We start from the raw sequence: 11520 nt of genomic DNA on the forward strand, positions 1-11520 counted from the left end.
ACTGGAAGCCTGTGGCCGGGCCACCTTGCGGCCCTTCCCACTGCCCCGCATTTGGGGGAGCTAAGCCCTGTCAGCACCCACCCTCCGCCGCCTATGATCCCTCCTGCAATTGTGCTGCAAGCAATGCCAGATCACTTCTTTGGAGGCCAGGGACCTCAGACAGGTTGGTGGTGTCAGTAAAATGGGCCTAGAATTTGAAATCTGGACTCAGGGAAATTCCCATTCCCTTAGCCAACTCCGGCAGCAAATTCTGCATAGGGCACATGACCAGTCATACCTTGTTCATCTGGCGATAGTACTTCTCGTAGTCAGGTGGATTGTCCGGGATCTGCAAGAGATACAAGGCCACAGGTTAGAACAGGGGTGGACAATTATTTTGGGAGGAGGGCCACTTACCCAGTTTTGGCAGGCTGTTGAGGACCACATGGGTGGCCCTGCCCTGTGACAGGTGCCCTGCCCCCTGGTCACCATCTTGGGACCAACATCCCAATGTCTTGGGACCAATGTCCCAGGGCAAGCATTGGTGGGGCCCAAAGCAAGGCACAGGCTGGTAAGGGTCTGTGGAGCTGGCAGGGCTCCACACAGCCCCTGCCAGCTGGGACCCCACACTCCTGCCACTCTGCTCTGGGCTCCGCCAGCGCTGGCCCCGTGCTCCCGCTGGCTCCCTACCCGCTCACTCCCAGTGCCCCACAGCTCCGCGGTACAGGCAGGGGGCAGCACTCAGCCCCAACCCCCTGCTCGCCAGCAGGGAAGCAGCTGGTGCTGAGCATAGGGAAAAGTCGTCCCTTGCCTGCCCCATGGCCAGTGCCCCACACTGCAGCCCACGCGGGGATACCTGGAGCAGGCACAGGCAGCCTCATGCGAGCTGCAAGCAGCTACAGTGCGAGGCGTGGCCATGGGGCAGGCGAGGGGCCACTTTTCTCTGTGCTCAGCACCAGCTTGTAACCCGCCCCATTGCCAGCCTGGCCATGGGGCCAGGTTACAAGGTGGTGCTGAGCATAGCGAGGTGGGGAAAGCAGCCCCTCCCCGCCTCGTGGCTGGTGCCCTGCGCTGCAGCTGCTCGCAGCCTGCCTGGGGCTGCCTGTGCCTGCTCCAGACAGCCCCGCATGGGCTGCGAGTGCCTGCAGCACAGGGCGCCAGCCATGGGGCAGGGAGCAGCCACTTTTCTCCGCACAGGGAAGGAGCCCAGGGAAAAGCTGAGTGTGGGGGGGAAGCGGCCCCTTCCCCGCCCAGTGCCTTGCACTACAGGCACTCGCAGCCTGCATGGGGATGTCCAGAGCGGGCACAGGCAGCCCCAAGTGGGCTGCCAGCAGCTGCAACATGGGGCACCGGGCGTGGGGCAGGAGGAGCTGCTTCCCAGCCCCCCCCCGCGCTCCTTCCCTGCCTGGGGTCCCCCTTCCCCTACCACTTACCTGAGCTTCCCACACCAAGGCGGCCATGTGCTCCCAACCTAGAAATCCTGGCTGGGGCTTCTGGCTGGGGGCCAGGGCTGGGTAGGACCTGTTGTTGTGGGAGCCCACCAGCCTCCCCCTGGGTCTTACTGCCCTTGGTTCCTGTCATTTTTGACAGGAACCAAGTGCAGAGAAATATTAATTTTTTACATTTTTTTTTTTAGGGGCCCCGCGGGCCGGATAGAACAGCCTCAAGGGCCATATTTTGCCCACCGCTGGGTTAGGAGAGGAGAGCAGGTCACTGCAGATCAGGACCTGCAACTTCCTTCCTGCCCCATCACTACAAACAGCGCCTGTGGAGTTCTTTTACATACAGCACCATGGTCAAGTCATCAGAGCCTGGGCAGGGGCAGCCTTTTAGCCATTGTGAATCTCACTGGAATTAATAACAGGCAAAGCTCCTAATGCGTAGAGTGAATGAGAATTGCTGGGAACAGGCCAATAAATTTAGAAAGAGGCAATGGACACAGTAGTCTCAGAAAAATCAATACAGCCTACCCACATCCATGACATGAGCCTAGCACTCACCTGGCTGATTCGGAGGAACTCATGGGCTTGTCTTAGACAAGAACTGAACTCTGGGTTGTCTTGGGCTCCAGCCTAAGAAGGATGTAGACAAAGTCAGACAGGCACTGCTACCTGCCAACCAGAGAGTCTGGTTCTGGGGAGAAATCAAATGACTAAATATCCCATGGGATCTGCACCCATCGCTGTCTCTCCCATAGGAGCCAAGCACAGAACTGCAGCAGGCAGGGGCTGCAGAGACTTCTCTGCACAGCTGGTGTTACCCTAAATAAGGCCTATGCTTTAAGGAATGCCTATGCCCTCAATGGGGCAGGAGAAGACTTAGCTGCTTGCTACTGGCACAACACGAATGTTCGCGAACATGGCTTTGTCTGATGATGCAGTGGCAGGAGGCAACACTCCTTGATCACTCACAGGATGTCAGACAAGATGACCAAATGAGTTCTGGACTTCAGGTGTACAGGTTCACAAACCTCTTCCCATTCCCCTGTTTATTAAACACACACTGTAGTAGCTGGGACCAAACAGCTACAGCATGAAGGGTAATGCAGAATACTACCTCCTCAGGAACCGGAGAATGCAGCACAAAAGGAAACCGTACCTCCAGGAAGGCTTGGATAGCAAAGGCTGTATCCCAGAGCTGGGATCCATTGGTGCCCTGAAACACAGAGAACATGCTGTGATGAAACTTATCTATACAATTTATACTAGTCATATAGAAGTGTTTCAATTTTGTTTGCAATGCTGATTCCAGAATATTAAGTGTTGATGCTACCTGATGGAACCAGGTCAAACTGGTCAAACCCATGGGAATCAGTTAAAAGAAGTTGGAACTGATTCAAATCAGTCAGAACAAGTCACTTCCGACTGGTTTGAACCTGTCCCAATAATTTCCAACCGCTTTCAACCAGTTCAAACCAGTGTGAACTGGATTCCAATCGGTTTGAACTGGTTCCAAGCCAGCTCAGTTCCCTGTTCACTTGATCCACATCCTTTGTGATATTATCAACTCATACCATAATCCTCCTCAGCCTCCTCCTTTGCTAATGAAGTCTTAGTCTTTACCTCTCATGATTAGGGACGTAAACATTGTTTTTAAAAGTACCCATTCAACCTCCTCTAATTATATTGGTTAAACAGTTAACCAATAACACACCAGGGGGGTGTGGAGCCCCATGCGGGCAGGGTTGCAGCTGCCTGCCCAGAGCAGTATGGGGAGCCAGGGGCTGCAGACAGACTTGTTTGGACACAGCTACTGCTGGGAGCTGCACCCTGGGACCTCTGACAGGGGGTGGAAAAGGCAGCAGCAAGCCCCACCAGACAACATAGCCTGGATGGCAGTAGCGAGGGGTTTTCCCAGCCCACTGCAGCCCTGGGTGTCCTGGGAGGGAAGGAGTATGCAGTGCTGGTTGGGAATGGGTTTAAACTTCAAGTAGCCTGTTATCTCCCTCCAGCCAACTTCCTGGCACCTGTGAATGAGCAGCTAATTATTTAATTGATGAGTTAATTAGGCCACCAACTGTTCTCCAGTGCCATGAAAGAGTCACACCCTGTAAGCAACAGGATTGATTTCTCACCATGGTAAACACACAATAGATGGTCTTGGACATGCACAACAGTCGCACAGTGCACAGGCAAGAGCATCAGATAGGTAAAATATAACTAAGAGAAAAAAGAGTCAGGCCTGGGGAGTGAAGCAGAGGGATGCAAGGTCCATAAAGGCTGCACCAAATATCCCCAAAAGGTTCAGCATGAGGATGATGTTGGCCTGGTGTTGCATCCTAAACCCAGTGAAGGGAGCTGTGGCTACAGCCTACAAGGATTCCTGTCCTTGGATTAAAGGTGGTATCATTTCCTCCTGCACCCCTCTTTACCCCACAAAGCCTAGGGACTGGTGAGGCTCTGCAGGCAACTGGGGCAAAGGACCACGGCAATTCAAACTGGAGAGCCCCTTTCAGCCTCAGAAGCCCATCCATCTAAGCAGTGTTCAGCAATAGGAAGCAGGGCTTAAACATCAGCAGCTCTAACCATAGCAAGACTGGGGTCTGACCCTTTTCCATCTCTGTATGCTGTTACTGGGATGGCTAAGCCCCTTCCCAGTAACAGCAACTTCCCATTTTCACTGCCTGGATTTGGACGCCTTACCTGCATCTTCATGCCATCAAGTCCCAGCCTGTGGGAAAAGAGAGCACAGCACTGAGGTGGCCTGCAGAATGCAGCAATATCAGCCACATAACACCACCATGAAGACATCAGACACTCAGGTGAACCAGCAGAGTGCAGGGAGCTGGGCTTCACAGATAGCGTCTGGGGAAAGACCCTGGAAACCCTGTGTACCTGTGTCATCCTTCTCAGAATACAAGGCCCCCAACTGACTGGCAGAACTGAAGCAATAGGGATTTGCTCATGAGGGACTGCTGGCTACAGCAAGGATCAGCAACCAACAGCCCAGGAGCTGGATTCAGGCCCTTGAGTGATTCCATTCAACCCACAGAGCCAGGGCATCAGCAGCAGTTTGATAGCAGGGAGGACTAGTGCCCAGGGAAGCAGCAGTGGCGGCAAACAGGTTGCAAGCAGCAGCTTGCCTCCAGCTGAGCTGTGTTCTTTCAGTCCACATTCCCAAAAGTCTACCAACCCCTGGGCTACAGAGCTGGCTGGAGGGCTAACCAGATAAGAGGCCCTTCTCTGCCTCCACCGACCCCATACTAAGACTCCTGAGGCCTATGCTGCAAGTCACCCCTGGACCACAACGCCCTCCACTCCTTGGCGTAAGGACAGCTTAAGATCTTCCCCACTCTGGACCTGGGCACTGCTTGTGCTGGAGACATAAGCCCATTCCCCTGGACAAAGTTAACAGGACCAGCCTTACCAGAGATAATCTGGGATTCTGGAGACGTGCTCCTGGAAAGCCAGGGAGCTTGATCCCTCCACATACCAGCGAACCAGCATGTTAATGGTTTTGGAAATCTGCAAGGAGCAGAGTGCAATTACTCTCGCTGGGGTGGGTACCAAGATGTCCTTGATACAGATGTGCCAGCACCAGCTCCCATCCCACCAAGCCCTGGCATCATTGGTCAGCCTTGAGGACAATGCTCAGGGCTTATGTTCTGCCCTGTGATGGAGGCTTTAAGCATTTCTGGAAAAACTGGTATTCTTGAGTGAATATTACCACATGCAGCACAACAGGGCCCCGACTCTGACAGAGATGCCTGCTACTCTAGTGCCATAGGCAATGAGGACAGCCCATATACAAGAGGCAGGGAATCTATGAGGGCAGTGTCCATGCAGAGGGAGGGGCACAGGCCCAATTCTTCAGCAGTGCACAGGAACTGGTGCTGCCTTCATTCATGTGGGGAGGTAAAAGAACCACTTACCGGGCCAATGCTGATAGCTTTGGTGAACCGGTCATCAGCCTTGATGTGGTCATACAGCTTATCTATGGCTCGTTGGCGCAGGCGATAGCTGTGGTGGGCTTCATACAAGTTCAGTATGGCTGGGCCAAGAACAAGAAACATGCACAAGGGAACTCTCTCCAGCTATATAGTCCCAGCTCCTGTATCTCTAGGACCCAAGCAGCCCTGGATAGCCTAAGAGGGAAGGTCTGTGTAGGCAGGGCCAGGATCCCAGCCAGCTTCCCAAGGAGAAGAGCCCACAGAACGGCCAGGGCCCAGCCCAGTGCTGCACCTCCAGAATTAAACCTCTCTCTCTTATTTGGTGGCTGCTCAGCCCTAGACAAGCAGAGGCAGCATGAGCAAAGTTAAAGGGGACGAACCAGAGCTGCCAACTAAGATCCCAGAGCCATTTCTATGTTCTGCACACACTTGAGCACTGATACATGGTGGGTGCTACACTCACCTGGCCTGACAACTCAGCCACCTACAGGTCTCATGCTGACATCTGCAGCAACACTGCATGGCAGACACCAAACACAGCTTTCCTAGGCACACTCCTACCCTCCACAGGTCCAGGCTTTTCCCACTGGGTGGAACCCAGCAGCACATCAGTGCATAAGGCCAGGGTAGGAAGCATGGGCCAGTATTCTCATCTGACTCAAGGCTATGAGGAAGGTCTTAGTTCCGACATCAGCTCACTTGCAGGTACTGCAGACAACACGGTGCTAGTGACCCAACCGAGCCAGCACATCACTCACCATAGGCAACTGTCAGCAGCCAGCTGTGTGGGGTATACAGATCACAGGCAGCCACATTGTTCCTCTGGGCCGGCCAGTCAATGCTGGAGTAGTCCTGGATATACAGCTCCTAGCAGGGAAAAAATGCAGGAGATGAGCTTGCCTGCAACCAGGGCAGAATAAGGAGAAAGAAACCTGAGAGAGAGATGGATGCATTTATCCCTACAGAGCTTAGTGGTTTCATTAGCAACTGGGGAAAGACAACTAATTCCCACACTGAGGCTCAGATTACTAGTACAGAACTGCGGTGTTCAACCACTTCTGCACTGCAGGTCTCCATGTGTGGCCTTGTGGAAGCTACATCTAGTACCACTTCAGGAGAAAAAGGAGACAAAAGGCTAAGAGAGAGAAGCTGGCAGGAAAAGAACCCCCTGCAAAAAATAAAAAGTAGGACCTGGGGTCCTAATCAGTCCATTTCAGCCCCAGAAACAAGGGCCATGGAAAAGCCACTCCAGCTTCAGCAACCAGGAAAACCCATTCAGTCGAATGGCATATCCTTCTGGATCATGGCATAACTGCAGCTCGCCACACCCCTGCATTCACAGCAGCTCTCTGAAGCAGACTAACAAGGGGCCTGTTCCACAAAGCCAGGTCTGGTTCACAGAGGACAAGGCTCAGCACTCTCCCACATCAGATCTCTCTCTCTTTCCAGAATCACAACCTGGGCCCCACTATTACTCATCCTTTGAGAAACACAGGCCTTGGGTATGCCCAATGATTATACGTTCAGTGTCTTATGAACGTCTGCTGGGAGAGCCTGACTGCTTTAAAATCCCAGGCATCCCTGTACTTTGCTTCCTTTTTTGTCACCCTCTTAACTCTCACCCACCACCCTGTCCCCTTCCCAAAAGCCTCCTCCAATTCTTGTTCCAAAAGGATTAACTCCCAACTCCTCCTGCTGTCTGAAAAGTGCCTGACAATGTCTGCATCCACAATAGCCATGGAGGGCAGAGGAATTCCTGTTTCATCTTATCATAAACAAAAATCAGATCACTGCTCTATCCTGGTATGCCATTACTTCTACTGGAGACAGGCAAAACAAAAAACCAATGATTGGAAGCTGAAGCCAAAAAAATCCAAAGGGGACATACAGCAAAGTTTTAACTGAGAGAAAAGCCGCTGAAACATACTACCAAGGGAAGTTGTGGAGTCTCTATCTGCTGAGGTCTCCAAGTCAAGTTTGGATGTCTTCATGGAGGACACATGCTTTACCCAAATGCAAGTCCTTGACCTCCATAAAGGAGGAACTGGGTGAAATCCTCTGACCTGCAACATATAGGTCAGGCCCTTTGGGGACTCAATACCTTTAGGTTAAGTTCTGTGCTAACAGTCCAACAGCACAGCACTGGCACAACACAGCACACCCTGGAAAAAGTTACTACTGCCTCTGTAAGGGCGAGAGCCTTCTTCATGTTGAGTGAAAGCCTGGATCGCACTCAGAATCAATATGTCACATGAACACGCCAAGGGACAAATCACAGACACTACATGCCTCAGCCCTAAGTGAAAGGTGAGGCAGAAAATGCCATGTGGCTTATTCTACGCAGAATGCAACTGCCCACCGAGTGGAAATCCAGCACAAGGGATGTCAACAGAGAGAAGCATAAACAATGGCAGGGGAAGGAAAAGAAAACTCAGAGGGAAAGGCAGTAGCTCTGAGAAGCTGAGCACCACCATGCCCCTGGGGAGAGTAATTCACCTGTCGGAGGCTCTGCACCAGCTCATCCTCTTCAGCAGTCAGTCGGGAAGCATAACAGTAGCTCATTGGAAGGTAAACCTGGCGGCAGTGACACCACAGTGTGGAAGGATGTGCCGGGAACCAAGCAGGGAGCAGCCTGTCACACAAGAGAAATGGAGCTGTCATGAGTGTGAGGGGGAAGGGGAAGGAGTGAACAGGATGGGCAAAGCTCAGGGAACATGGATACACCCAGGGACAGGGAGGCAGGGAGTCAAATGTGGGGCAAGCCCTTCAGATCACGGATGGAGCGTTATGAGGGGCCGAGATGCTCAGTGTCTGCCTGGGTTACAAGTGCTGTGGAAAGGAGAATGCTGGAAGCTGAAGCAAAGCACCTCTCCTGCTTCCCTACACCATCACAGAGGGCTCCTTTGCTGGAATTTCCTGTTGCTAAGACAAAGATAGATCCACCTCTGACATAGCTAACTTTCATTCAGAGAACAGGGGAGCAGTGGAACACTGACTGGGTAATGGCTGGCTTTTCCCAGCAGGCAGGAGTATTTTCCTTCATGCAGAGGCATACTCCTTAGGTCCTCAGCTGACTTGGGTAAGGGAGAAGGGATGGGGGCACAGAGAAAGCATGGGGCTGCAAATCTCTCAGCTGTGTGCTGTTGGAAGGGGGCAAGCTGTAGCTGGGAATCTAAACCCAATACTAGCTCCACCCTGAAGAACAGCACGTACCACATCTCAGGAAATAGCGTGTTCATTCCCTCCCAGCTGTAAACATTCAAGACAGCCAGCCAAAACTTCCCCCAGGAAGGGATTCCCACAGCACCACCTGGAAAGACAGACATCAAAGTCAGCCCTACTGAATAAGGTGTCAGTACCGTCAGGGTCAGGGGTAGGGACTTGGCCGGAGACAGGGTGTCAACTTTGGTAACCTTTATCTATAACCATAGGGCCCAGGAGACAGGGACACAGGGATTTCTAACTAATTTTAGCTACAGCAGAGTTAACAGAGGCCCCTGAATCCCTCAGTAAGGGATTGGGACAGGAGACCTGGGGAGGGGCTGGCAGTGTTTCTACCTTTCTCTGAATGCAGGTGGCACTGCAAAGAAGGTGGGGAGGTGGAAATCTTCCACCCAGGTGCTTGTGGCAGGCCAGAGGCACTGCAGAGCTATGGTTCAGGCCTGCGGGAACATGACAGAAACAGCCATGCAGAAGGGTCACCCGGGAAAAGGCACATTTACCTGGCCAGAAGCCAGCTGGCAGGTGAGGCCACCAAGCCACTCCATAAAGCTGAGCCAGGTGACTATGAACTTTTAACAGATGGACCCAAGACGGAACTGCTCGTGGCTTAAGATACAACCAACTCACAGCAAGACTACAGCTGGGAAATGGACTGGACTGCTCTAAGTTCAGTGGGTATTTGCAAGCTCCTGAAAACTGCACCTCTGATGTGGCAAACTTAGCAAGCAGCAAAGGAATGAACCCAGGGATCACTGTCATTGTAAGGTGCAGGAGTCATAAAGACAGAAAATCACCTCTCAAAACACCTTCCCACCACATTTACCGCATAGGACGGGTGATAGTGTACATAGGCAAGTGCCTACCTTTGCTGTGGAGGTTGATCCGAGCCCGCACAAGGTCAGGGTCATCTGGCCCAACTCCCAGGATCCTCAGAGAGGTGTAATTGAGCGCTGTGCCAAACACTGTTGATTTATCTTCCACATGCCTGTTACACACACACACACACACACACACACAGAGAGGAGACAGGCCAGGGATGGAGGTCCAAGTACTTGGCTTAAGCATCTTGTTTGTTTTCTACTAGAATGAATCTGAAGCAGGAGGTTGACTGAGGTGACCTGAGCAAAGCAGGGCAAATAAACCCAACAGGCAACCTCCCTGGTTTCTGCTGCCCTAAAGTGTGGGGTAACACCTTCAAGGCCTTCACTTGGAAGGTCCCTACTGATGTCCCAGTGATGACAGACATCTCTGGTTCCTGCCGGGCGCCAGAGTACTGCAGCACCAAGGCCCACTCCTGCTCAACACAACACTAAGCCAGCAGGACACCCACAACAAGCAAAGGAAGAGCAGGACAGGCTTGGATAACACACAGGGTCTTTAAAGAACTGAGTGGCGGCCCTGCTGAGGATGGAAATTTCAGGGTTGTGGCACGTGGGATGGCCCAGAAAGCCTCATCAATTTGTTTCAGTGTGTGGTGCTGGCTAGGAGTAAGATGTTGATGGAAGGACAATGAGATGGATTTGGCACATGACACTGGATTTGGTTTTCTTCCCAAATTCACTTCCCATGTTGCAAGGCCCAGCTTGGGCTCCCATGAGATTGCAACAATTCTATTCAACAGGCTGGAAACTGGGTTGGAAAATTCTTGCTAAATTGTGTAAATCTGCATGACGTGGACACGTGCAGACAGACCCAGGTCACCTTCCTTTTGTTCCTGTTCCCTCCTCTTCCTCCCTCCAGTGCACGTAAGGACCCAGCCAAGGCATCAAGAAAAGAAGCTTTTCTGCTACTCACAATCCCCATCCTCCGTCTGGGAGTTGCACCGAGCGCAGGTAGCGCACCATCTCCTCCTTGTAACCCTCTGGCAGTGGGATCTTGGCAACATGGCAGGTGATCAAGAGACCTGTTGAGTGAGAGCATTCCTCCTTTCAAACAAGCAAGACCCAGTTTTGAACATCAGAAATGCTCTGGTTCGGAGAACATTCTCTCACTGAGCAACTGCAAAATAACTCACATTGCATTTTAATTCATACCCCACCCGAACCCAACTCCCCACTTTTCAAACGGAAGTAAGCTTTCGGGGACAGAGCTCTATCGCGCCCCACACATCAAACCAAAAGTGACCTAACTGGCTGAATACAGTCCTCAGTGCCTCACAACAGACACCAGCTTACTGTTAACCAAAACGGTCCTGAGACAGTGCAAATATGGGAGGGTCACCCATCACCTGTCTGGGGAACAACGAACTCTAACAATACAAAGCAGTGTCTGGCACACTAAGAAATGCAAGAATCTGCACTGCCTTTGTAGGCTGGGATACAGCCTGATCCTGAACAACCCTCAGAGAGCCAGCAAGGCAGCATCGCCCCCAAGCACCCTCGTCAGGAGGGGCTCTCTGGACAGAGCACCTGGAGCCACCTTCTCACTCCTGGTACCTGGCAGGAGGAAGAGGGGCCCCCCGTAGTCACCAGCCCAGTGCCCATCCTCTGCCTGCAGGCCGGAGTAAAACTGCATCCCATTCAGTGCTGCTCCCTGTGTGGTGCAGGCCCTGGGCAAGGTCTTGAAGAACTGGCTCTGCAAAGAGAAGAGGAGTGGAGACAGGCAGAGGGACCGAGCGCGCTCACGCTCACCAAGCGAGAACAACTGGGGGCTGCCATCTCCTGCGCTGTGAGAGAGGGGTAAGGGAGCAGGTCAGTTTTACAAGAAAGAAGGACTTCTGCTGCGGCCTCACAGTCAACTCCGACAGCGATGGTGAGTGGCAAGACCGGTGTCACCAAATGCTAGCACAGGACAGCACTGCCCAACACAGGCAGAAGCAGCAGACGGCCCCAGGCTGGGAGCAGGGCGGGTATCTGCTGCCTTCACCCCCTCTGAACCAGTCCAAGCCCCTTGGCTAGGGGAGCAGGCAAGGGGCCTCCCGCGCCCCCACA

General features: G+C 52.7%; 1 protein-coding gene across 2 annotated transcripts in view; it reads right to left on the minus strand.

The window, feature by feature from the left end:
- LSS (lanosterol synthase (2,3-oxidosqualene-lanosterol cyclase)) overlaps positions 1–11513 on the minus strand; it is a 21899-nt gene extending 10386 nt beyond the window's left edge. Inside the window, exons 1-12 of one of the 2 annotated variants that reach the window (XM_019523281.1) lie at positions 11026–11513; positions 10385–10493; positions 9454–9575; positions 8582–8678; positions 7865–8000; positions 6127–6235; positions 5351–5469; positions 4846–4943; positions 4122–4149; positions 2578–2634; positions 1980–2051; positions 278–328 (exon numbers count right to left, since the gene is read on the minus strand). In XM_019523281.1, the coding sequence (XP_019378826.1) occupies positions 278–328; positions 1980–2051; positions 2578–2634; positions 4122–4149; positions 4846–4943; positions 5351–5469; positions 6127–6235; positions 7865–8000; positions 8582–8678; positions 9454–9575; positions 10385–10493; positions 11026–11104 (1077 nt within the window). In that variant the 5' untranslated portion in view covers positions 11105–11513. Of the gene's footprint in view, positions 1–277; positions 329–1979; positions 2052–2577; positions 2635–4121; positions 4150–4845; positions 4944–5350; positions 5470–6126; positions 6236–7864; positions 8001–8581; positions 8679–9453; positions 9576–10384; positions 10494–10764; positions 11002–11025 lie in introns of those variants that run through there. The other variant, XM_019523282.1, reaches the window with a different exon arrangement.
- Positions 11514–11520: the final 7 nt, after the last annotated feature.

The sequence above is a fragment of the Gavialis gangeticus genome, unplaced genomic scaffold (genome assembly GCF_001723915.1).
Source record: "Gavialis gangeticus isolate Ggan-Ray unplaced genomic scaffold, GavGan_comp1, whole genome shotgun sequence".
In the NCBI taxonomy this organism is placed as follows: Eukaryota; Metazoa; Chordata; order Crocodylia; family Gavialidae; genus Gavialis; species Gavialis gangeticus.